This window comes from Balaenoptera musculus, chromosome 2, assembly GCF_009873245.2.
Source record: "Balaenoptera musculus isolate JJ_BM4_2016_0621 chromosome 2, mBalMus1.pri.v3, whole genome shotgun sequence".
Lineage (NCBI taxonomy): Eukaryota > Metazoa > Chordata > Mammalia > Artiodactyla > Balaenopteridae > Balaenoptera > Balaenoptera musculus.
Genome location: NC_045786.1, coordinates 95278989 through 95303653, shown reverse-complemented (window position 1 = coordinate 95303653; position 24665 = coordinate 95278989). Strand labels below are relative to the sequence as shown.

General features: G+C 39.6%; 1 protein-coding gene across 3 annotated transcripts in view; it reads left to right on the top strand.

Annotated features, from left to right (window-relative positions):
* CDIN1 (CDAN1 interacting nuclease 1) overlaps positions 1-24013 on the top strand; it is a 212536-nt gene extending 188523 nt beyond the window's left edge. For all 3 annotated transcript variants that reach the window (XM_036840017.1, XM_036840027.1, XM_036840037.1), the window contains one exon: positions 22614-24013. In XM_036840017.1, coding sequence (XP_036695912.1) covers positions 22614-22749 — 136 coding nt within the window. In that variant the 3' untranslated portion in view covers positions 22750-24013. The remainder of the gene's footprint in view (positions 1-22613) is intronic.
* The last annotated feature ends 652 nt before the right edge of the window (positions 24014-24665 follow it).

Sequence of the window (24665 nt, the reverse complement as noted above, 5' to 3'; positions counted from 1 at the left end):
CAGATTAATTGGAGCATGCAGATTTGTGTAAAAACATATGTTGGGATTGGGGAAGCCTTTTTTTTTTTTTTTTTAATGCCATTCAAAAGTTTTTTTTTTTTTGCAAGTTCCAGTGTATAATTTGTACATTATCTAATTCTCCCCTAAAAGTCTAAGATTAAATTCATATATGCCAGGGGTCCAATATTTAGGCATTTTTGTCAAAATGGAAATGCCTTATTGGTACCTTTCTCCCAATTAGTTGGTGGCAACCTTTTTCACTTAGTAAACCTCAAAGTGTTCATTATTTTTAAATTGTTGCATGATGAAAGCAGAGCAACTTGTTTAAACAAGGCATAGACTTAGGAGCCAAATAGAGCTGGAACCTTTGAGCCCTGATTCATAGGAACGTATAGTGAGCACTTGGGAAATGTAAGTTGGAATTTGCTGGAAAATGTGGATTAAAAATAACTCTCACATAAAGATTGGAGGTAAAGTATGCGAAGTGCCTGGCAGAGTGCCCGGTGCTTAGGGGAGGCCTCAGTGTAGCTTGGGGAGGGGGCAGAGGTGGTGGCTGGCACAGCCCAGTGGTGCCCATGTGCCATGGTGGTGAGCTTGGACACCTAGGCAGTTAAGTCAGTTATTTCAGGGGGAAAAAAGCAGAGTCTAGCAAGCAGTACTTACTTACAGCAGCTGTGAAGAGCTTCACATGTAAATTTCTTGCCAGGTTCCTAGAATGCAACAATCACTGCAAGGTGCAACAAACGCTGGTCTTTGTGCCCTTGTATGCTTAAGAATATGTCTGCTCAAAATTTTCCTGTTGTCCTTATTATATTTAATGTTCAGCAGTGAAAAAGCATCTCTCACTCTGTGGCTAAAATCCTCAATCTCTCATGAAGTTTGTTGTCATTGGAATTTAGTTGGATCTCATCTTAAACAATGCTTAAATCTTGAGTAATCCAATCTCACCTCTTTCCCTTTGGTTCTGTTTGGTAAGTAAGTCCCTCCTTTCCTTTCTTTCTCAATTTCTTCATGTGCTGGATATCTCTCCTCCCCTCTGCTATCTTTCCCTTCAGTCCCATAAACATAATTGTTGCACCGTGGCGACTCTTGTAGAAATAGGCTGGAGTTCCTGTAGGCACCATTTTCGAGACAGTTCCCATGCTGCTTTCTTGGTACTTCAGGTGGGTGATTTTTCCCCACCCAAGTGAAACCATCACATACTGTTAAGTGCTGCTTTCTTTGGACTGTAAGGAGATTGGGTTATCTTTCTGAATGATCTGGCATTGATTCCAAATGTCAGGGCCCTATCCTGTAAAGTCTGGTTTGCTTGCACAGATTCACTAAAAGGGGCCTCTATGATTCTTTCTTTTGTGTATTTCTGAGAATGGAGCGAGTGATTAACTGCTATACGGAGGAAGTTCCAGGTCATTGACCCAGCCAAGGGAAAATATCTGTAAGTCAATCACAGAACAGCTAAAGCTCTTCTCGTATACTTGGGTTCCCATCATAGTAAAATTATAACTGTAGTAATTTTGCCAGAAGAGGTACTGAGCAGTGATGACCACTAACTTCAGTAATTTTTCTGATGTTCTTCTGGACCCTGCTCTTAAGAGAAGAGTTTGACGGGCCACACACTTGGACCCACTGGGCTTTGGTTATTCATCTGAAAGAAAGTTGGATGACCACTGATGTTCTGGGAGTGCATGACTTACTAACCCAGCAAGTTGGGTAGCCATGTATGGAAGGGGAAACTTGGCCCAGGATACCTGTGAGGCAGATGAGTGCAAGTGACACTGATACACACATGCATATGTATACTTTAGCTCAGAGAAGAGTCACTGATCATAGTCTGAGCTAGTGATTGGACTTGGGACTTTTTACACACTGCAGCTTGAAAACTGGCTGTCCCGTGACTTATGGAGAAACTGTCCCCGTTACCTTGTGCAGATAACTAAGTGGAAGTTGAGCACCTCTCAGGAGCTCAAATAGTTTTTACAGAAAGAATTGGTAGTTATGCCAGAATTCTTGAACCCAGAATTTATTGTAACTGAGAAACTGCTTGCCCAAAGTTTAACTTAACCCTCCGTTTGTTAGTTTGACTTACTTTTATACCAAATAAACAGCTAAGCCCAGACTACTCGTAATGGTTGCACATATAGCCGAAAGACCTTTTATGATATTGGCTAATACTTTAATAATTCTACATAAAACCTCATTAAATTGACGTCAACAAGTAACACTAAACATGGAGACATACAACATATTTTGACATAGTACAAAGCTTATTAACGCTGACTTCCCATAGGTTCCAGAGTTAAACTCTGACAGTGTTCATCAAGTAAGAGAAAACAATAAGGAGTATTTCTAAGTTAGCACGCACGTCCTTAGTATAAAGTTCATTTCACTTTTAATTTGAGTTCAAGGCAACAAAGGTGAAAGTGTATATTTTTAAAGTAACTTTTTATTCCTTCAGATAAAATCTAAGTTCTTAGTCCTGTGTGAACAAATGGTGCATATTGGGTTACGTTCTTTATCTCCTCCTAACTCTGCCTGACAAGCGTGCTACTTATCTTTTTTTACTATTATTTTTTAAAACTAATATTTCTGATATTGTGCTAGATGTATAGATTTCAAAGTTGTAGACGTTTGTCCACCGTGTGTATAATGTACTCCTCCTCAGTGGACCCCTCATCTCATTGTGATCTTGTGTCTTTCTCATTGGGTCGATGGACACAACTCCCAGAAGGTCATTGTTTTGTGTATATGAGATCCTCTTAGATCACCAGTGCATCACGTGCGGCCCAACCTACCTCTGACCCGTTCTCATTCTCCTCCCGCCGTCTCTCCCTCTAGGTTTGCTCTTTTCTTCGCCACCGAACATCTTCGAGTCATCTTCACTTGGGGTCTCTCCTCCCTGCATCTCTGCAGTCTCTCCACGGTAACTGCACGCGGTGGTTCCTCGTCAGACTCAGCACAGACGGACGCCCTTGTCTTTCTCTTGTCTGACCACTCTCCTCTCTTTGACACTGTTAAGCCCACTCCTTGACTTTCTGATCCCACTCTTTCCTGATTCTCCTTCTACCCCTTTGAAGCCTCTCATGCTGCACAACCTTCTTGGCTGTTTCCCCTTCCTCCACCAGCCCCTGACATTCCCACCCCCGGTTTCCATCCTCAGACCCCCTCTCTCTTTGATCCCCTAGCCAAATCTTATCTCCATGCCTGTTTCATTTCCAAATTTGTATCATCCATTTAGATCTTTTTCTTGAGTTCCAGATTCATTCTTTTTATTGCCCACTGCACTGATTTTCAGACTGACCTCTAGGGAAGCCCCTAAGTACCAGACACAAATGCCTGTATTCTTACCCTTGCCCTGTCCATACCCTTCAATGTTTCTCCATCTTACATTCTCCTCTCAGCCTTTAAAACCAGATAGAAATTTCACATCTTCAGTGAAATCTCCCCCAGTGTCCCTCCTCCACCTTCCCATCAATACCATTGAACGGTGGTCGCTTTTCAGAAATTGCAGCACAGTAATTAGTAGTTATGGTTTCATACTCTGAACCCACAGTTTCATTTGCATCAGCAAGGATACTATGCTATTAGGAATGATGCAAAGATATAAGGACCACTTCTCTATCATTCCAAGGCAGATATTTTTACCTTCTAACCCCCTTACCCTTTAACCTCCCTGTAATCACTTGTGCATAATTTTAAAAGTTATTCAGTCTTTTGTTATTTAAATATCCTATTTCTCATTATATCCAGAACTATCTTAAGATTATAGTGAATATATTTAACTCCCCAAAATCTATTAGGTTAATTAACGTTAAACAAGTTGATATGTTCTTACCATAGTACTGTTGTGATCATATACATATTTATGCATTTTATTAATTCTGAAAAATTAGATTTTAATTGTATTATAGATATAGTTAGTTTTGTCACTTAAGAACTGATTTCTGTCTGTAATGAAAAATATTACAGGTCCTTTTGTTTTAATTTCATTCCTAATGTATAGCTATAGGAATCATAACAAAAGACCAGAATCAGGTAATATGTACAATATATTTAATATTTCTCTAAATAAATTAGGAGAGTGATTATATTCATAGTTTTTGATAGGAATTATGCAACTTACTGTTGTAGAATTGGACTAAGTCCGATATGTTTTTACTTACCTAAAAGATAAAATGTTGCCTTACATTTAAAAAGAAATATAATGATAATTATATTTTTTAAAAAAACAAATGAGTAGTTTGAACTCAGACATGATTTTTTTCTTTTTTAATTTTTAAAACTCTAATTAGTACATCCTGACGGATAAAAATTAATGTTTCCTTCGGATGTTTTAGGATGCCTGACAAAAATCCCATTTTATAGAATTGAAATGTTTGCCTGTGGGTACAACGTGAGAAGTAGCTTGTCAGAGGTGATGGCATCAAAATGTAAAATATCTCAATTAGTTTCAAAACAAAATTATTACTTAAATGTATTTTAATAATGCTTAGCAATTACATCAAATCTGTAGCATTTAAATACTCTGAATAATAATAATGAATCTTTTTATCTCCCTACACAAGATAAGATGTAAAATACAAGGACTAACTTTTTATTCTAACTCAACTGGAAGAGTAATAAATGTAATAGGGACCATAGGGTAAAATTGTTCAACAGAACTTTCCAAGGTTCCTCCATCATCCCTGGATTAGAAGTCAGCAGATCTCAGTCCTAACCTCAGTGTCTTGCCAGTAAGTCTCTGGGGACTCACTTAGCTTCCCTAAATACTTCGTCCTCCTGGACAGCATATCAGCATTTTCTTGAAAGCATAAAGCACTATATAAATGTAAATTGATGCTATTTCCTCATGTCTGAGAAAAAAAGGAAAGTGTCTTTACAGCTTAGTTATTTGGGCCTTTAATCTAGGTCTCTCCTCCTTTCAGCCTTATCTAGATTAGTAAAATAAAACAATCTGCTTTTCCTCATGTTTCCTAAAATATAAAGAGAGAAGAGGCTGAAGTATCCTCTAGACTGTCCCCAGTACCTCAAATCCTTGAATAACTACTGTCGTTTAACTTTGGGTAATTTATGTATAGTTACCCAAAGAGACTGACCCTACCCACACACAGGCTGAGGGGTTCCAAAATTGCAGACCATTTTCTTGAGCAATTATGTTCAATCCTTTAAAATAAATAAATATAGGAACATTTTAAATAAATGAAGTTTAATCAAGTTATGCTAAGCACATTGAAAAAAAGAAGATAGGCGTTGAAATATGTACCCTAAATCTTCTGTGACCTTTTTTGTTTGTTGTGGTATGTTTCAGCTTTGTAAGTGGTAACTCTAAGCAAAATGAGAAATTTTGTTGTTATATTACCGATGTTTTATACTTGCTGAATGAATGGTGTTAATTCTAACAAATAAGCGAGATTCAATCAGAGAACTAGCCCCTTTTGTTAACCATCTCTCATTAAATTAAGACAAAGTCTGAATATCACACTGTTAGTCTAACAGACTTCCTCTTAAAATTATGGCCCATACGTGATATCCTTCTTTTTCTGTTATTTCCGTCTTCTTCTGAAACGTCTGATCTCGTACTGGAGAGCTTGAAAGCAGCATCTGACCACCTGAAGGCATTATAGTTAAGAGTCTTCAACATATAACATGGGGACTGTTAGTCCTACCAAAGACAGATCCAATCTAGAACCAGTGCATAATCTTAGGTGAGATCAAAGAATTCTTTCAAATGGTGACTGTAGTCTGTTTCTGTAAAGTCAATGCTTGGTCCATAAATAAGCCTGAAGGGTGTTATCAATGTGTCAGGAGCTCTGAGGGATTGATCTGTGTTGGATAGATCATGAAAATAGACAGAAGGCACAGGGGTTGCTTCCCTTTGGAAATGGTGGTGGTACATTGCCATATGTGTCCCCGTTAGGAACCTAGCTGATCTGATTGTGGATGTAACAGCTTTACAGACTGGATTTTGGGGCTCTTAAGATCTTCCATATCTTTCTATGAAGTCTAAATACAACTGCACCTTGCTCTTTGGTGTCAAGCACAGACTTCAGCAGGGGACTGTGGCCAGCAATCTTTCCCAGTCTTACATTCTAAATCCCTCTTTCCCAGAGCTGTTATCACTCAGAAGTATGGCTAGATGTGGATTTGTGTTAACCCAGAAGGTAAGGAAGGAGTGCCAGTGTTGTACTATTACATGTCACAAGGCTGAGGTGACAAATCCAAACTAAAAGAGAGAAGTTTCCGGCTCATTTTCCTGTAAAAATATTCCAGCAAAAAATAGCTCAAAGAAAAAGTGTGAAGTATGAAAAGCAGTCACTTTAACTTCCCTCTGACTGTGCCACTCAGCACCACAATTATCCTGCTTGGGGAAGTAGGAAAGCTCATCAAGTAAACAAAGGCAAATGATTAAGTAAAGCAAACAACAGCACTGTTTTTCAAACTGTTCCGCCCATTCTGTGTATGCCATTAGGTTCAAGATCTAGACTACACCTAAGCGAAATAGCTGTGCAAAGATCCTCTGTGTAACTTTTCTACTTTCCATTCATTAATTCAACAAATTTTTATTCGACACCTGTTATGTGCCATATACCACTAAATGCCAGGTAATGGTAACGTAGACAAGACATTGCTTTTGTGGAACATACTGTCTATGAGGGAGGTAAGCATTAAACAAATAAAAATAAATATGTAATTGTAACATCCTTTAAACTTAGAGTTTGGCAACGAGAGACCAGTTCATTTTGCCATTTAGCTTCAGAATCCTTTAGAATCATAAATTTCATAAATCAAAATAAATTCCATACATGCAAGTAGGCTTTATAATGGCATATATCTGCAGTCATAATGTCTCATTCAAAAATAAATAGCAAGTCTAGTTATTGTTTGTGCAAGGCATTGGACCTAATGTTAGGAATTTTCATTATTTAGTATCTAGCGCTGAATGAGAATTTGGACTGAACCAGTTGCCATAACTGGTTGGTCGTATTTTTCTTCCCTTTTCTTTCAACAAGTATTTTTTTAAATAGTGATAATGGATCTATTTTTGCAGTGGCCCTCTCTGTAATGTAGTGCGGTGCGGTTTTCTCTATCTTTGACATGAAATTTTGCCGGTCTGACAAGGACTTCAGGTATATCAGCAACCACACAAAAACGTAAGGTCTTTTGCAAGCATGAGGCACTCACAGATTACTTCAAATATCATCTTGCATTGGCCTTAGCATGGCCTGTTAGTTCAAGCCCTAAAAATAAACACCTGTTAATCAGCTAATGGCAACATGGGTGGACCAGCTCTCTGTTTGTGGGGACCTTAGTCTAACCTCATTCAATAGCTTGTCTTATGTCACCCAGGATGAGGCAGTTTGCAGCCAGGAATGCCTCTAAAAGAAGACAGTCAAAAGCTGAACTAAATGTTTAAAATAATCTCCGTAACTCCTCCCCACATTGACAGATGGCTTTCAACTCGATGGAGTCAAACCACAGCCCCAGCCCCAGTGGCCTTCGTGGGGCGAACTCAGAGCCGCTGAGTTTGTCAAGGAAAACTGCAGGCTCTGTGGAGCTCTCTCTCTCCCTTGTCTTGCTTTTAATCAAAAAACAACCAGATAAAAAAAAAAAAAAAAAAAAAAAAAAAAAAAAAAAAAAACAACCAGATGAGAACTCACTCCTGAAAGTCCTTATCTTCATAAAATGTAGCTAATGACTCCTGTTCAGTTAAATAAGGTTTTGCTGTGTAAGTCACTAAGGAAGCTGTTGGCCAGTCATCTCGTGCCCGCAGACCTCTCAAAGAATACAAACTGGAGGGACCCCGTGGAGCTAGGCTGTGACTGTTTATATACACATACTTTGTCCCAGCGACTCCGGAAAGTTAAGCCCTCAGTATAGTTTTCAGGCGATCTTTTTTCTGTATGGAGTGGAAAAGGGAGAGTGGGCAAGGGGAGAGATTTGTTTTAATGTATACTCTTCTCTAATGTGTTTACCCCCAAATAAGTGAGCTGTAGTAGATACTTTGGCCCTACACAAAGTAAATATTTAGCTCACAAATTCCGTACAGAAACATGGCCCCGGGCATTTGGGTTTCATAAAAGAGGATTAGCCTGGGGCAAAGGGCTGGTGTGCCTGTACCATGGGATGGGGAGGAACGGGCTCTCCACTTGTGTACCAGCCCCTCGGCCCTCACGGCACCTTAGTCCGCTAGGCAGTGCCCCTCTGGCCCTCAGCAGACTCGCTCCCACCGCGCTTTTCCAGCTGTGTCCTCTGCCAGGCCCATGATCTTTGTTTATTCTGAACTTTTCTGTGCTGCCCGCAAAGCCGCCAGGCTTTTTCTCATCATTTGTCTGTGTGTGCTTCTCCCTCCGCCTGAAGCATTCTCCCTCTCTTACCGAGAGGAGAGCAAACCTGACTTCCAGATTCCCTCCAAAGGTCGCCTTACCTCTCTGCTCAGAGCCTTCCCTGACCTGCCTGGGGCCACTGCAGAGCCTTTTGCACAGTTCTACAACATCTGTCTCCTCCGTACACTGCCTTTTAACCTGCTTATCCCCCTTACTCCTGAGAGCCCCCTGGAAGACAGGGACTGTGTCCCTGTTATCGCTGTATCCCCAGAACATGGCATCCTTTTCAGAAAAGCAGGAGGTACCGTGCTCCCTGTTCTGCAGCCAGGAAAACAGGGGAGGTGGTTTTACATGCACACAGCAGCACTGCACAGAAAGGAGGGAGAGCTGGGTTCATGCAGCACTGTCCGTGGCTCCCATGTGATCTTAAACAAGTCACTCGACCTCTGAGCACCTCAGTTTCCTTATTTGGCAAGTCAAAATAAAACGTGTTTTGAGGGTCAGATGTTACTGTATAATTTGCGAACGTATTTTAAGAACTCTGAAGTGTTTTGCCCACCATTAGCTGAAGAATGGAACCCAGAGTTCACTAAAGTGTGTCCTTCCTTTGAGTCCAGCCCTGCAGTTTTCCACGCTCACACGTGATCCTTCACCTGTTACTTTAAAAAAAAATTCTGTCCTTAGTCTCATATTTTTTTCCTGCAATTATCTGATAAAATAGCTTCCTTAACCATGAGAAAACAAAGAGTTTGGCCACCTTTAGAAACTGGTGCTGGCCACTAAGCTTCCTAAAGACCCCATCTGCCTCAAAGGCCAGCCTCAGGGTCCAAAAAGTTTGTCAGGACAGTTTCAAATATCAACCTTCATTTGTTTCCTAAGTCAGAAGTTTCCTTTATCCTGTTTCCAGAGTCTTTAAATATTAGTTAAAAATGCTCAAGGTTGTTCCTTTTATGTTCTCCCTTTTTAAAAATACTGAAACCATTTATTACAAAGATGAACTGTTAAGCTTGGGGAGACTTCAAAATGCCCTTGGTCTAACAAGAAATGTATCTGGGATGGTAAAATGAAATCTCAAGGTACTGCTCTGAAATCTATGTGTGCAGCCCTTCTTAGTGGATGACCTGGGGCCAAAATGTGGGAGCAGGCTCAGTGGAGTTGTGTCATTAAGAGCAGGAACCTATATTTAAATAAAATTTAAATCACTGACATCATCAGGGTTTTTTGTCAAGTCTCTTTTGAAGTAGAGTTTCTCCTGGTCCCATGAAGCTGATCAGCTTTTCTTTTTAAGGGCAGGAATGACTGTATGATGTGGCCTTTCCTGCTTTCTGGCTCCAAGAAGCATCTAGTCTAGTTAGAAATGTAGGAAATGTTTTGATTCTGCTTTACTCACACTTCCTACCCAGTTCTTCATCTTGTTTTCTCCCTGGATAAAGTACTTCCCAATACTGCCTGGATTAGTATTTGACCTGGTTTTCTTTCTCCTAATGGGTCTATTTCCAGTCCTCTGGACATAGATCTACCCATTCGTGGGTTGGGGAGAGGGGAACAAGGGTTGGGAGGTTTCTTTATTACATTCCACTATTGGGCAGAATTTTTGTAAGGGAGCAACAATGAATTAACAACAAATCAAAGTGCTGTGAAGCTTATTTCTTCTCAAAGCCACCTGGAATTCCAGGATACAAGTTCCATTATACCTGCTTTACAGATGGAGAACGAAGACACAGGAAGTTAAAAATGAAAGGTACATTAAAGATGACGTCTTCCAGCCTCCACATTTTATAGAAGAGGAAAGACTTGTCCAGCGTGGACGAATCCTTTAGTAAAGCATTTGTATTGAACCTAGACAGACAGGAGCCTTACCTTGAGATTGGCATGGTGGTGAGATGGCATTGGTAGTGATGTTTTAAGGGTTTGGAAGAGTGTTTGGGGGACTCTGAAGCGCAGAAGGCCTTGTAGCATAGCTACTCAGGGAGGGAGCCCTGCACGCAGAGGACATGAGTTAACACCTGCATCACTTTCCAGCTTTATCTCCTCGCATGAGTAAGCTGCCTCACCTCTCTATTTTCTCGTTTGTAACATGGCGCTAGTAATACTTCATACCCCGTAGGTTTATTGCATGTAGTAAATGAAATAACGTACATGAAGTGGTTAGTGCAGCGCTAGGCACACGGTAAGCATGCAGGTGTTAATTCTCTTCATCGTCATCATTATGGTCAGTTGAGCACAGCTTTAGAACAGTTTTCTCAACATGAAAATGTAAGTACTACTATTGGCTGCTACTCATAGGGCTTTTGTTTTAAATGAGATAATACGTATAAATAGCTTAGAGGAGTAGCTGGCACATGGTGATCGTTCAGTACGTACCAGCTGCTGTTATGATTATGTTTATGGCTATTATTATAAGTGTGATTATCAGCGGTGTTATTTTCCTCAAAGAAATAAAAATCAAATAGTCTGTATCTTCTACCAGTTCCAAAGATTGGGACTATGGCAGCAAGATAAACCTGGAGCAAAGTCAGTCAAGTATCCTTTGAATCTAGGTGACTTGAGTCTGAAATGGGTTAACCACCGGGCATTACATTTACTAGAATGCCTTACTATAGTTGTATTTAGAAGGGGATCAAGCAGAAAAATTACTCACAAAGCCCAGCCCTGAAGAATGACTTGTAACCTGAAGAAGGACAGATAAGATATTTTCCACCATGCAGACCCTCAGCACAACCTGCATCCAGCCCCAGGGGGCCTGCCGGCTGTGTCTAGCTTTAAGGTCTGTTTCCAGGTGACCACCAGTTCAGCTGCCCTCCCATGCGTCTGTCTGCGCGTGATGGTCAGGCCTCTCCCACCCACCTCACTGCCCTGTTGGTAACTATTCTCTGGAGTTGAGCCAGTGTGCCTTTTCACTCCCTCAACAGAGTCACCCTCATCACTTGGAAACGTCCCTGCCTCAGAGCTTCATTGTATGGATCTGGCATTAAATAAGTAATGCAGTTAAAAATGAAATCAGGTAGGATCTTTATGGGCTTAAATTTAAAATTTTGTTAACTGTGCAGTTGACCTTCGAAGTTCAGTTTAACTGTAAAATGCATTCTTCTTTTCCTGAGCTCAATTTTCTATTTCTATTTTGCTATTTTATTATACACGCCTTTTGGGGGAAAAGGCAGGGTAGAAATAAGTTAAAAGCCTCACACCAACATATAGAAGCCATCAACTCCTCATTTGCTTAAAGGAGCACTATTGAAAATGGCGTAAAGATCATTTTGTAAAGTTTATATGTGATCGAAAAGCAAAGCAATAGGAACACAGGCTCCCCCTGAACCTGGGAATGCTCAGGCACCGTAGGGATGGTATTTGTGGTTCATGGGGTGCAAATCCGTGTGTCATACAAACACAGTTCACTTTAATAGTTTGATATCTCTTTCACTCATCTTAAACACCTTAAGGTATTTGGAAAGGGAGGAAGAAATAAAACAGATGAACCTGCTGAGATATGGCCAGGAACAGTAGTACTTCATTTTGATTGACGTTTTTACAACCTTATCTTCTAGATAAAAGCTACTGTAAACAAAAGCCTACCTGAACTGATTGTATTTCAAGGAAGAGAGAGCCACCTGTGTGCAGTGATTGGCTCCCAAGTCCTTAGTTTTTCTTCCTAGCAGTTTAATTCCTACCCACCTCACCAGGAGTGTCCCTTCTAGGGAACAGTACTCGTGTTGCCTCCCAGCTTTTAGAACACGGCGTCATCTCCCCCGTAACAACCTGGAAAGCAGAGATTCCTAATAGCCCCGGGGGGAGCTAGCTCTTCAGTGTGCAACTTGGGCATATTTTTAAGGCTCGTTTTCTCACCTTTAAAAATGACTTTTCTTCCCTACATGGTGGAGAGTTATCAGCAAAAGATTTTTTTTTTTCCAAATGCATGATAGCATTCACAGCCTCTCCTGAGGCAGGGGCTCTATAGTGGTATTCGTTCATGCAATATTTAGTGGCTGACTCCTGTGTGTGCTGAAATATACAAGCTGTCCTCATGGAGCTTGCATTCTAGAAGTGTTTGTTTAATAACTGCAAGGCTGGATTATCTCTATTTTATTTTTTTCTAAGAACCGTATTTTTTAAATTGTTTTTCCTTACCTGACCATTTTTCCTAATGACCTAGATGGTTCTACCTTCTAATTTTTTTCTCCTCTTTCCAGTATTTGCCTTTATGGATCTGTAAAATTGGGAGGTTTGCTTTTGAGGACTGTGATGGTTAGCCAGAGAGATTCTCCTTATCGTGAAATATTTACTGAGATTAAGAGAAAATTTTAACTACACATTTAGAGCAAGTTGGGATCTGACATACCTGAAGCATTGTGTTACATTTGGTTAACGATAGATTTATAGGGCAAACATGTATCAGCCTTAATCCTTTAGTTATTTGACTTTGCCAAGTATGAAAATTCCGATAATTTTTTTATTTTAAGCAGACTTTTATATATCCAGAACCCATAAATCTCTTTGTGTCTTGAGATAAATGTCTGACTGAACTCTGGGTTACCCTGTGATCTTCTGTGAACTGAGCCGAGGAAAAAGAGACCCCATCCCCCCTCTACCTAATAATAAAAGACTACGTGAAAAAAATATATTTGGGGTAAGCAATGTTTATGTGATAAAATCTTTTCTATTTTATAACACATTTCTGGTTTCTAGTATTCAGGAAGTTGGTAATGAAAAGTTCAGAAATAACCTCCAAATTTATCCGAGCAAGTCTCTGGTTGACTAACTGGCAAACACCAAAATGGACTATCACACTGGCAGCCCATGTGTTGCCAGCGTGATGATCACTTTCCATTATGGTTGTCATATCAATTATAAATCCCCTGGCATCAAACCCTAAATCAGCTGAAATGATGGGTTTGCCTTTGGCATGTTTCCCTGGGGAAATAACTGAGAAAACATGTAATAATTCACACAACCAATTTTGTAAACTACCCCAACTTTTGGAAAAAGGCTGGGGTATAAATTCTAGGGAGATAGATATGATTTGCACCCAAGGTCCGCCTGAAGTGTTCTCTCACTCTTAGTACTTAAGTGTTTTTCAAAGTAAATACGACCTTGGGTACTTTGTGATTTTTATGGTTTCGGTCTCTTTCACTGCATTTGGTGTTTCTCTCTTCTTCCCATTTGAGGATGTGTACTGTCCACTCTACACATCCTCGTTTGAAACAAAGAAACAGGGCTATCATACTTAAACTCATTCTCTAGTTTTACAATGAAATCGTCTCAATATGCTTCTGATTCTGCCATCCCTCTACATCTCTTGGGACCCCTAACCCCAGTCTTCATTCTTCCCTCAAAAAACATGTGTGTATAATGGAGAAAATTAAAAGGGCCATTGTATGAATAAATGCAGCATAGCTGGGAACTCACCTTGTCTAGGAAAACTTCTAGAACACCATGTTATTGTTCTAATTATTCTTTCGCTGTGAACCTTTTGGCACTTTGTTCGTTTATTATTATTTTATTATTCAATTGATAACTTATATTTTACACTTAAATGTGAATAGTTCTACATTATTAAAATTTGAATTGTAAGTATCTAAAGGAGAAGAATATCCTTTCTTGTGTGACTTGTGCTCCACGCAGGATGAATATGCAGGCTTACATGTAGACCCTTAATGGGCACATGCAGAGAGCCTGCCTCAATGCCAGGGGTTAGTGTTTCTCCAAGAAAACAGATATTAAAGACAACAGATTAAATATAAAAAAGCTTCCTCCTTTGTTTTCTATCCTGCCTACCTCAGTTTTTCTCTTTGGAGAAGAGATTTACTATAGGCTGGAAAGACTGTTAGTATAGCATCTAAGAATTTCCAACACAGGACAAAGTGGAGTGGAAATTAAGCACTTTTCCAGGCAATTTAATGTTAGACATGAAAATGCCGAGTTGTATAAACACCAGGGAGAATTTCAGGTGGTTGTGGTTGTGTATTTATATACATTTTAAATTTTCTTCAAAATAATGTATTTTCTGTTTATTTTCTATGTGGCATAAAGGCCAAGGGTGAATCAGTATTTCTCATATATTTCGCTTTTTCGTTTTCAAAATTATAGACAGTGAGTTGATGTTACAAAGAGAGTTGCAATTTTACTAACCAAGATCCATGAATTGAACAAGAATATTCGTAACTAGGATTCTCTTCCTTTAGTCATTTCAATTTGCAAACACAGAGCTGCCAAGCAAAAGAAGCAAATGAAACAATCAATTTATATTTTTACTTCATCTCTATATATTACCAAAAAAGAATATTTGCCTTGTATATGAAATTGACCGTAGTGCCAGAACCTTAGGACGCTACATTGCATGATCACTAATCTATTATTATTGTACACATATTTATACACAGGTATAAATACACACATACTTTGCATATAAACATGTGCAAGCATATTTCACTTGGACTGAAAAGTTATTTACAACTCTGTCTAGAGATACATACGACAGTGATTAACAAGTGCATAACCAATCTACAACACGCAGATTAAAACTAAATAAACAGTATAAGAGTTTATTTTAAAACAATTACAAGATGTTTTATATTTCTCCTTCATCCTGAACTGTGTGTTTGAGAATGCGTTCTTCATGAAAACCACATGCAAGTCTTTTTGATGGTGAAACAATTGACTTCCAGCAGCCACATGTCTGCACACATCCTCAGAAGATATCCCAGACCCCACACAGCAACTCAAAATGAGAGATAAAAAAAATTTAAAAAAAGGATTCTCTGCTATTCCTCTTTTGGAGAGGAGTTTTCTATTTGCTTATGAATTGAAAAATAAGATTTGGGTTGGAAACAAAGATTTGAATCAATACAGCTAGGTTTTATTTTTATTGTTTGATGAAGACCTTCAAGAACAAGAAACTTTACTAAAATCATCAGATCATTCCATGGTCCTCTTGTCATCCTTCAAATGAAAATTGTTTGTTCTATTGACTTGATCCAGATTTATATTGTAGAACCCTGGTGCATTAGAATCCTTTTTTATGTAAAAATGGTAACGTAGCTCATTGAGAAGTATATGATCAGTCTCATGAGTTTTCTCTTATTCTATGTAGAAAGGCAAATTGTATAATAGGATATGAGTCTTCCACCACCCTTCACCTTCATGTTATCAAAAGAGATGGAAAATTGTATTGATTTTTTTTTAAATACGTAGTTATTTTCTCCTGGAGCTGAAAACATTGATAAGCCAAGTTAATTGCACAAATATGAGCTACATCTCTGTACTAGAAGGATTTTAGGAGCAAACATGGGCCTTTGGAGTTCACCGTATCAACCCTGTTTAGCAAGTCTGAACCTTCTTTTCTGGGAAAACAAATCTCCACCTGACACACTCAGACCCATTGCTTCCCTCAGTTTTCCTCATAACTTATTCCAGCTGTTTATTTCCATTTATATGAACAGGCTATGATTCTCATTCCCCAGCTTACTTCCACCTGATTGTCAAATGCTTCAAATATGCTCCCTCGAATGCAGTCACTTTAATTTCTTTCACCTGAATTGTACGTTGCTTTACATATACTTCCTAAACGTGGTGACACTTAAACCTAAAAGAGTAGCTAGATAAACTTTTTAGTATGAAGCTATTGACTCCATACTTGAAGAATTATTCCTGTAGGACAGGTGAATTCCAACGCATACACTGAACTTTCGATTAGTCACCTGCCTTCCAGGCCCCTGCTCCTCTCTCATTTCCAGGTGTTGTAAATATTTTTTCAAAGGTGAATGACTGTTACAAATTGCTGTGTAAATACAAGGCATAATGAGAGACAGTATAATGTATTGGTTACAAGCACAAGCCATAGAGCCAGACTGCTTAGGTTCGAAGCCTAACCATCTTAGTGCCTCAGTTTTTTCATCTGTGAAATGGGGATAATCACAGTGTGTTTTTTGTTTGTTTGTTTGTTTGTTTCCCCCCCCCACTTCCTGCATAGGGGGCTGGCTTGTGCATATCAAATTAGTCTGTACATGTAAAAGTGCTTGAAGCACTGCCTGCCACATAATGAGTGTGCAGTAAAAGTTACCTTTTTGCTGTTGGATATTAGAATCACTTTATTTGTATTAAGACAGCATCTTTATAGATATAATGTCTGGTCAAGTGCCCTCTGAAATCTCTGGAGACATAGAAGCTAAACAGGCTTCAGGAAACCAACCAGGGAGTTGGTTTTGGGGGCTAATTTAGCAAAATGATATCTAATATGTGATTGGAAATCTCAAAATTCCTGCATTTATCTTTCATTTCAACCTCTCTGAAGAAGGTGCCTCAAGGAGAAGTCTTAACAATAGAAAGTTAATAGTCTTCTCTTTTCTCCATAAGTAAAACTACCATCCAAGTAATTCCTGAGTTATAGGATAGTGTAGAGGCATGGCAAGGAAGGGAGGGTATTTTTTTTTATAGTTTAGAAAGAATAACCAAGTCCTTCCTTAATTTGGGGGCCCAAATTTCCTGTCTGTGCCTCTGAGTTTCTCAGAGAGCTGTAGAAAGACTTGCTTTATAACTTGTACCGTATTCTGTACAACATTCATAATCTAACAACCTCAGAGACTATCTGAGGATAGCTAAATTTTTCTGGAAAACTAAGAATTTACTCACTGAAGTACCATTTTTAAAACATTCTTGGTGACAATTTTTTAAAAAATATCTTACAGATTTTACTGCCTTTTTTAACTGAACAAAATGAAACCAGCATTTGTTTTTCCTGGGCTGTCCTCAGCACCTGTTGAGATTGACAAAGTCTATTTGCCCCAGCACCAAATAGCCTTGGATTACTACAATTGGGTTGTTGTTTTTTATTTGTTTGTTTGTTTGGTTGGTTAGTTGGTTGGGTTTTTTTAGTGTCTCTTCCCTAATTGTCAGCAGTCACCTCAACTGTAACCAACCTCCCACACCCTATCTCTACCCTCTATTTGCAGCTTCAGAAGCCCAATAACCAACTCTAACACCAAAACCACAGAATTTGAGAAAATATGCAGAATTCTTCATTTTATTATATGATTTCTATACTTCTTTGGATAACCCCAGCATCCTAGATATGCAGCAGGGAGGGGCATTGGTATATAGTCTAAGTTAGGAGCCAGGAAGCTCTGTTAGTGTAAAAACACAGAGTTGCTTCGTATCTGAGATTTCCCCTTGATGAAGAGTTGCTACTTATTGATAATCTCATTCGGTAATCCCTTCTGCTATAAAGTCTAGGTGCAAGTGTAACTGACAAAAGCCAATCTGTAGCCAACAGGGCTCTCCATACTGCATACATGAAGAATGGTATTTGACTACTCAAGTCTGTAGTGCAGGTGTATCTATTAGTTATCTATTGCTATATTAAAAAAATGCCCAAAACTACATGACTTAAAATAGCACACATTTGTTATCTCACTTTTTCTGTGGGTCAGGAATACGGGTATAGCTTGTTGGGTCCTCTTCTTCACCTTCTCTCACATGCAGCATTTTAGTTATTGGCTCAGGGTCTGTGGTCTCATCCGAAGGCTTGACTGAGGAAAGATCCACTTCCAAACTCACTCAATGATTGTTATTCATGTTAAATCAAAATCTGATTCTTGGTTACTTTTAAACATTGCCCTAGGTCTATGCTCAAGAGCTACAATAGGAACCTAATTCCTTCTCCCGTGAGCACTGTAAACATCCATAGGTGGTGAATGAGCGTATCACCACCCTAAGTTCTCATTTCCAGGTCACATATACTTTGTTAATCTAATGCTTCCTCAAACATCCTAGAGTTCTCCTCTGGATCATTTCCAGACTAGAGATATTCTCCTTAAAATATGACACCAGAACCCTCCACAACACTCTAAGTGTGGTCTAACCAGTTCATAGGGCATTTCCCCTCTTTTTCTGGTTAAAGTCTAATACCATTTTACCATATTTAGTAGACTGATCACTACATCATAGCAAGACAGTCACAGACCCTCCATCCAGTCCTGGGTTCCAAAACAGGTTCCTCCACTTTTTAGCTAAGACCTTTGGCAAGATACTTAATTTCTCTGTGCCTCAGTTTCTTCATTTGTAAAATAGGGACAGTAATTGTATCTCCCTCCCTCATGGAGCTGACCTGAGAATTAAATGGATCGATACGTGTAAAGTGCCTAGAACAGTGTCTGTCACGTAGTAAGTGCAATGAAAGTGTTAATAATTAACATTGTTGTAACTGTTATTATTACTAGCACTATAATCTGTTAGTATGCCATTACGGTGCTCACCCTGCTCACTAATAAAAATGCCAAACCGGGCTTCCCTGGTGGCGCAGTGGTTGAGAGTCTGCCTGCCAATGCAGGGGACACGGGTTCGAGCCCTGGTCTGGGAGGATCCCACATGCCGCGGAGCAATTGGGCCCGTGACCCACAATTGCTGAGCCTGTGCGTCTGGAGCCTGTGCTTCGCAACGGGAGAGGCCGCGATAGTGAGAGGCCTGTGCACCGCGGTGAAGAGTGGCCCCCGCCTGCCACAACTAGGGGAGGGCCTCGCACAGAAACGAAGACCAAACACAGCCATAAATAAATAAATAATTTAAAAAAAAAAAAATGCCAAACCATGGCAATAGCCTAGTCCTTCCATCTTGCCCATCTCTAGGCTGCCACTGATTCAGTAACCAGTGCAACAAAGCTGTCTGATCCTATTATTAACTCTGTGTTCTCCATCTTGTTCTTGAGGGTATCTGTCATGTTCCAGGTACTGTGCTAGCCCTAGCGGGCACAATGTAAATAAAACATGGTCATTGCCCTCAAAAGGGTCACAACGTAGCAAAGAGACAAAGGATGAAACGTGTAATCTCTGGGAGACAACTGTGCACAAAAACCACAAAAGGGTGCCCAGCTTTCATTCCACAGTCTCCTGCTTAATTTCTCTAAATACTCTAAAATGGAAGGAAACCAGAGAAACACATTTCAAACTCATTTATAAGGTTGTCATTATTTATGAGGAGCTTTATCTTTCATACCCTCAAGGTCTGTCATGGCTCTTGACTTTCACCTCCCATTTTTTCAAGAGGTATTTGTTATTGTTGCTAATTTGGTGGTATTTTATTTGCAAGCAGAATTACTTGTTCAAGAGTCACTTACATTCCAGGCTCTGCTCCACAGGAGTTTTTAAAATCCATTTGGAGTCTTTGATCTTATTACTTGACCATGAGTATAGTAACCTTCAAATTATAGTCAACCTTGAAATGTGTTTACACAGTCAATTCAGATATCCATATACATCCCATTACTGAGTGTCTCCAGCCTGGTAGGGAGGGCTGCAATCCCAGTAGCAGACCAACCCTCTGCTTTGCACATTTGCTCAGATCCAAGGACTCTGTTTTCTTTTAAATTCTGTGAATAGACTCTTTGATTTTTATTGGTCACAAAGGTTATGTTTGCCTTCCCAGTGATCTCATTCTTGTCCAGTAGTGCCACAATAAATGGAAGTAGGCATCAAAAAGGTGAAGTCTCTAGGCCCATCAGCATGTACTTGACCAATATAAAAATTTCCTAGGTCTTGTTTACTCCCTGTTTCACAGCTTTTCAGAAGGAAATACTAGAGATGGGTTGCTTGATTTTTCAAATTATCAGCCTACATGTTCCCTTCTGCCGGTTCCGATAATGGAGGAATGGATCATGTAATGTTGCCTAATGCGGTCAGCCTCTTCATCAACAGCCAAGTTGCTGAAAGGTTAATTTGCCAGCATCTGATAATCTCTGGATCCTCAGCTGTTGGAGAAACGTCAGAAATGCACTCAAGGTATTGGGAACAAGGCCAGGTCTTGGTCTCCCGTTAAATTTCCAAACTTGTAACCCTCTAAAGTCCTCATTATTTTTGTCATTCAAAGACTACATAGTTTGAAAGCCTCCGTCTACCAATCTCTATTTACAAAGGGAGTCGTATTTCCTCGTTTTTAACTAATTAAGCACATATTGTCAATCAGAGCTTTTGGGTCATACGAGAGAGCTGGTATTGCCCAAGTAAATATAATTTCACCCCAAAGCTAGGGAACAATGACTTAGATAGAGGGTAGAGCCTTATTAGGAGTCATTTCTCATATATACTAAAAACAGTTCATAAATCTGTGTTGCTACCTTCAGAGAGTCCTCCTAAGTGAACCACTACATGAAATGTTTAGCTTCACAATCTTGCAAAACCTTTTCCAGTTGCTGATTTCATGTGTTGCCTCACAGGTGAAACAAGTCCACTTTCTGGGTCATTGAGATGTTCGGCAGCCTGACTTTCATGCCTAGAAAATGCCATTTTCGTAAAGAGCCTTCTTGCTTTGTGTCTTTTGGCTTACGATTCAGGGAAAGCGCAGGCTGCCCTTGCTCTCTCAGTGCTGGTGATATGTGTTTCTGTTTTATTAAATCTTTAAAACACTGGGCTTGCTGTTTACGACCTCTATATATTCTTTTGTTCTTTTCCATGACTGGTTAGATCACCTTTTTTTTTTTTTTTTCCTCCCTTCATAGAAATATGAGCGCCTTTCTAAAGAACATCACGGCCTCCAGAGTGGCTGTGTAATAAAAACAGGGGAATGTGTTGAGGTTAACAGTAGATTTCTTGAGGCTGTGACTGAGGGCTGCTTCACTGATGGGAAGGTCTGAGGCTTCTCAGACATGGTCCTCAGAATCACAGGTCTTCTTGTTTTGACAAACCTGAGATCATTTGATACTAGTCATAGAGCTCTTTGTAAAATCAAGTTACCAAATGGTGTCCATTGCAGACAATTGTTTGTGATTAAAAGTTACTAAGAAACCCTTGGTTAAAATGGAAGCAAGACCTCGTCCAGGTGTGAGCTTCACCTGGTGTGCATTTAAGCACTGGGGCCCCAAATACCTCGTGCCCTAGGTGGCTGATTCTTCTGACCACAAAGGAAACTCTCCCCAGAGATACTGAGAAACGAAAGCATTTGCAGTTAGCCCTGAATTCAGGTAAATGTCACAGCGCCTGGTGCTGCAAGGCATCTCGTCCTATACAGCTCCTGTGTCCCCTAGAACAAGTTCAGTTGATGAGTCAACATCTCATGATTCTATCCCTGCATAGAGGGAATGCAAAAGTTTTAATTAATCTCGCGTACAGCTTGGCCGCCCTACTGATGTGAATCCCCAAATGAACTATTCCATGACATCCAATTGAACTTGTTCCTGTGCATACAGTATCTTGCAGCCCATCCTGTACTGTTAGGTTTGGCAAGTACACTTCAGCATATAATAAATCATGGAAGGAAAAACATTTTTGGCCTAGCGCGGTTCAGCCTGCTGTAATGTCAGAATACAGAAAGCAGTTCTGTTTTTAGACATCCTTTTACTAACCCAACGTTCATAATTTATGCTTTCACTGTAAAATTCCTGCAACACGACACCAGAAGTAGAGCTGCCCTTTAATTAAGTACTCTCGGTAGGAAAAACGTGAAACTGATGTGCAAAACATCTCTGTGCGCACAGTGATTGATAGTGATTACATCGTTATGAACCCAGCCTAGAGGTCTCAACTTCCTGCTGGCTACTTCCTGAGTGTGCTGCTAACCAAATTGGAGATAATTCGGAGGCACAATTTAGAAACATTGAGGTTTCAAGCCTGCATCTGTCTAGACTTTTTCAGAACTCTACGTGGCATTATTCCCTACTTTCGTGATGAGAACCTACGACCAAATTTCATGCCATGTTCACGCTTAGAGAGGCTGTAATGCAGAGAGTGAAGGGGCTGAGAGAACTCTTTGCAGGATCCCAGTTGTCATATGGGTTTGTTTTTTGTTTTTAAGACTAGAAAGAATGAATGACAGAAGGAACTTCTGGCCCTATGGGTACGTGAATAGAGCCTTATAGCCAGAAGAAGACCTTGAGCTGTTCCATTTTTTTTAAATTATTTTCCAAACCTTTTTTTTTTCCTTAGTTGAAAATAGGTAAGTTTAACTTTTAAAAGAGTGCCTCTAAGTGTCAAGAGGCTAAAATCCCAAGCCTCGTGCTCCCCAAATCAATGCTGTTTCGACTCTGCTTTTGTCCTTCATCAGCTAAGTCGTCACAACACCTGACTGAGAGGTAATTAGAGTAGTGAAATCGTTCAGGTTCCTTGAAAGACAGGTAACAAATCCGTCCAAGGCGGTGACACGCGCATGAAATAAGCTCTTTGGTGTAAGTTCAGCTACTTTCAGTCATCATCGTAGCACCCGAAACAAAAACTCCATACAATGAAGTCATTTCATCATCTTATCCAAGATCACCGTGTTCTGGAACTATGTTGCTATACTATGTGTGCGTGTCACTTTCTCATGTTTTTGCAGGTTTGGGCCGGGCTTAGTCATCTACTGGTACGGATTTATCCAGGAGCTGGACTGTAATCGGGAAAGGGGTATCCTGCTCCACGCCTGTTTCCCCACCGACATCGTCACCTTATGCCATAGCACTGCTTCACCCTGATGGTCCTGGAAGAGAAGCTGGGAGGAAAAGGTGAATCCGGAAGCAATTTCACTTTCCTGCGGTGTAAACTCCTGGCAGCATCTGCCCTGAACTTCAGCTGAACTCTCGCTGCCCGTGGTCACACCACTACCTCTTTAGACAAACATATCAAGAGTTTCTGTTTTCCTTCATCCCTTTTGCTCATGTGAACAGCCAAGAACTACAGACACAGCCCACTCATTATCAGCATTTCTGTCTCTGTCAAACAGTTAGTTTATAGATAGTCATAATCTTTCTTCCTTCCGGATGGTTTCTCCTTATATACTGAACAAAAGAAAAAATGTGGAGACTGAAAGGTGTGATTTTTCAATTCTCCTCCCAGTTACTGAATCGCCCTCTTTTTTTTTTTTTTTTTTTGGTAAGCCTCCATTCATTCTCTCTCCCTCCCCCTTTCTCTTCATGTACACTCACAGATACCCGGGGTGGCGTTACTGTCATGGAATAAGCTAGCACAGTCCCAGCAAAGCCAAAATCATGAAGGCTGCAACTAGATTTTCGCTCTCACCTGCAAGGGCAGACCTTGCTGGGAGCCTGCGTTTGTTTTGTCCAGTTTTTATGGTTTCCTGACTTCTATGGCAGTAAGCCAAGCTGAAAAAAATATACTTGATGAGAATTTCCTCTTTCTATAATACTTATTTGAACACCAAACATTTTCCATTTATCTCATTTAAAAGCATTAGTTACATTGTGTCTGGAAACCACACTCCTTCTTTGGATTGGGGGCTGAGGGCAGACGACTGAAGCTGGGTGCCAGCCTTGACAAGAGTTTATTTTTAAACGTAACTAGTTGTCAGTATGTATGGTAGTCAGTATTTTTATGAGTAAAATTTTTCAAAAGCACATTCTGGACCCTGCTTTGTATCTGCATTTTATACCGCATAATTCTATAACACTCAAATAATTTAGGCATTAGGATTGTTCGGCTTTGAATGAATTAAGTGTACCAAAAGTAAACCTAGAGCAATTTTCAAGTAAGCAAAATAAAAGAAGTTTTGTATTTGTTCACTTTCATTTATTCACTTTTTCTACTGCAAACCAAATTTCAATCTAAAGGAAAACATCAGTAAATTCATTATAAACCTATCTTTTAGGAAGGTAAAAAATTAATCCATACCCAAAAATGTACTTAGTAAAATATTTGCCCTCATGTTGACAAAACATAATATTCTTTATAATGTTGAATGTGTTTGGAAATATTAGTAAAAATGTAACTTTTACAAACACCTTCAAGTTATATACATTGCTTGGTTCTTTCAAAAGACTAAATATACCATTTGTACTTTGTTCATTTTGTACCTAAGAAGATTTGCAGAAATCTGCCTACCGCCTTTCCTTTTGAAGGACACAAACATGTCGGGTTCAGGCATGGATTTTAGCTCTGTTGCAGGTTGCATTAAACAAAAAAGAAAGAGGAAGAAGATGAAACAGTAAGGCGGTATCAGGCAAACTTCTGTTCCAGTATAAAATTCACCATGCAGGTTTCATGAGTAAAATAGAATGATTTGGAACCACTGCAGTTGTCTTGATACACACACACACACACACACACACACACACATTTTAGACAAAAATGTTGTTAAAAGCAGTTCTCATGGCATGCTCTAAACTGCTTTTTCTTCTTTAGAAATAAATTACATTTATCTGCACAGATGTTGAAAACCCTGTTAAACCCTCATCAAGGATTTGTTTGTTTTATATTAAACAAATTTATGATGAAGGTGCACAAATAAATTTAAACAATGAAAGAGGTGCTTGCATTTCAGAATTTGCTCTTCTACCTGGTGCCCTGACATAATGTGTTAGGAGAAGGTACCGGTGTTCTCTGGCAAAGGCACCACCTCCTCTTTATGAATGAGGTTTTAAAATCTGGCCCTGAA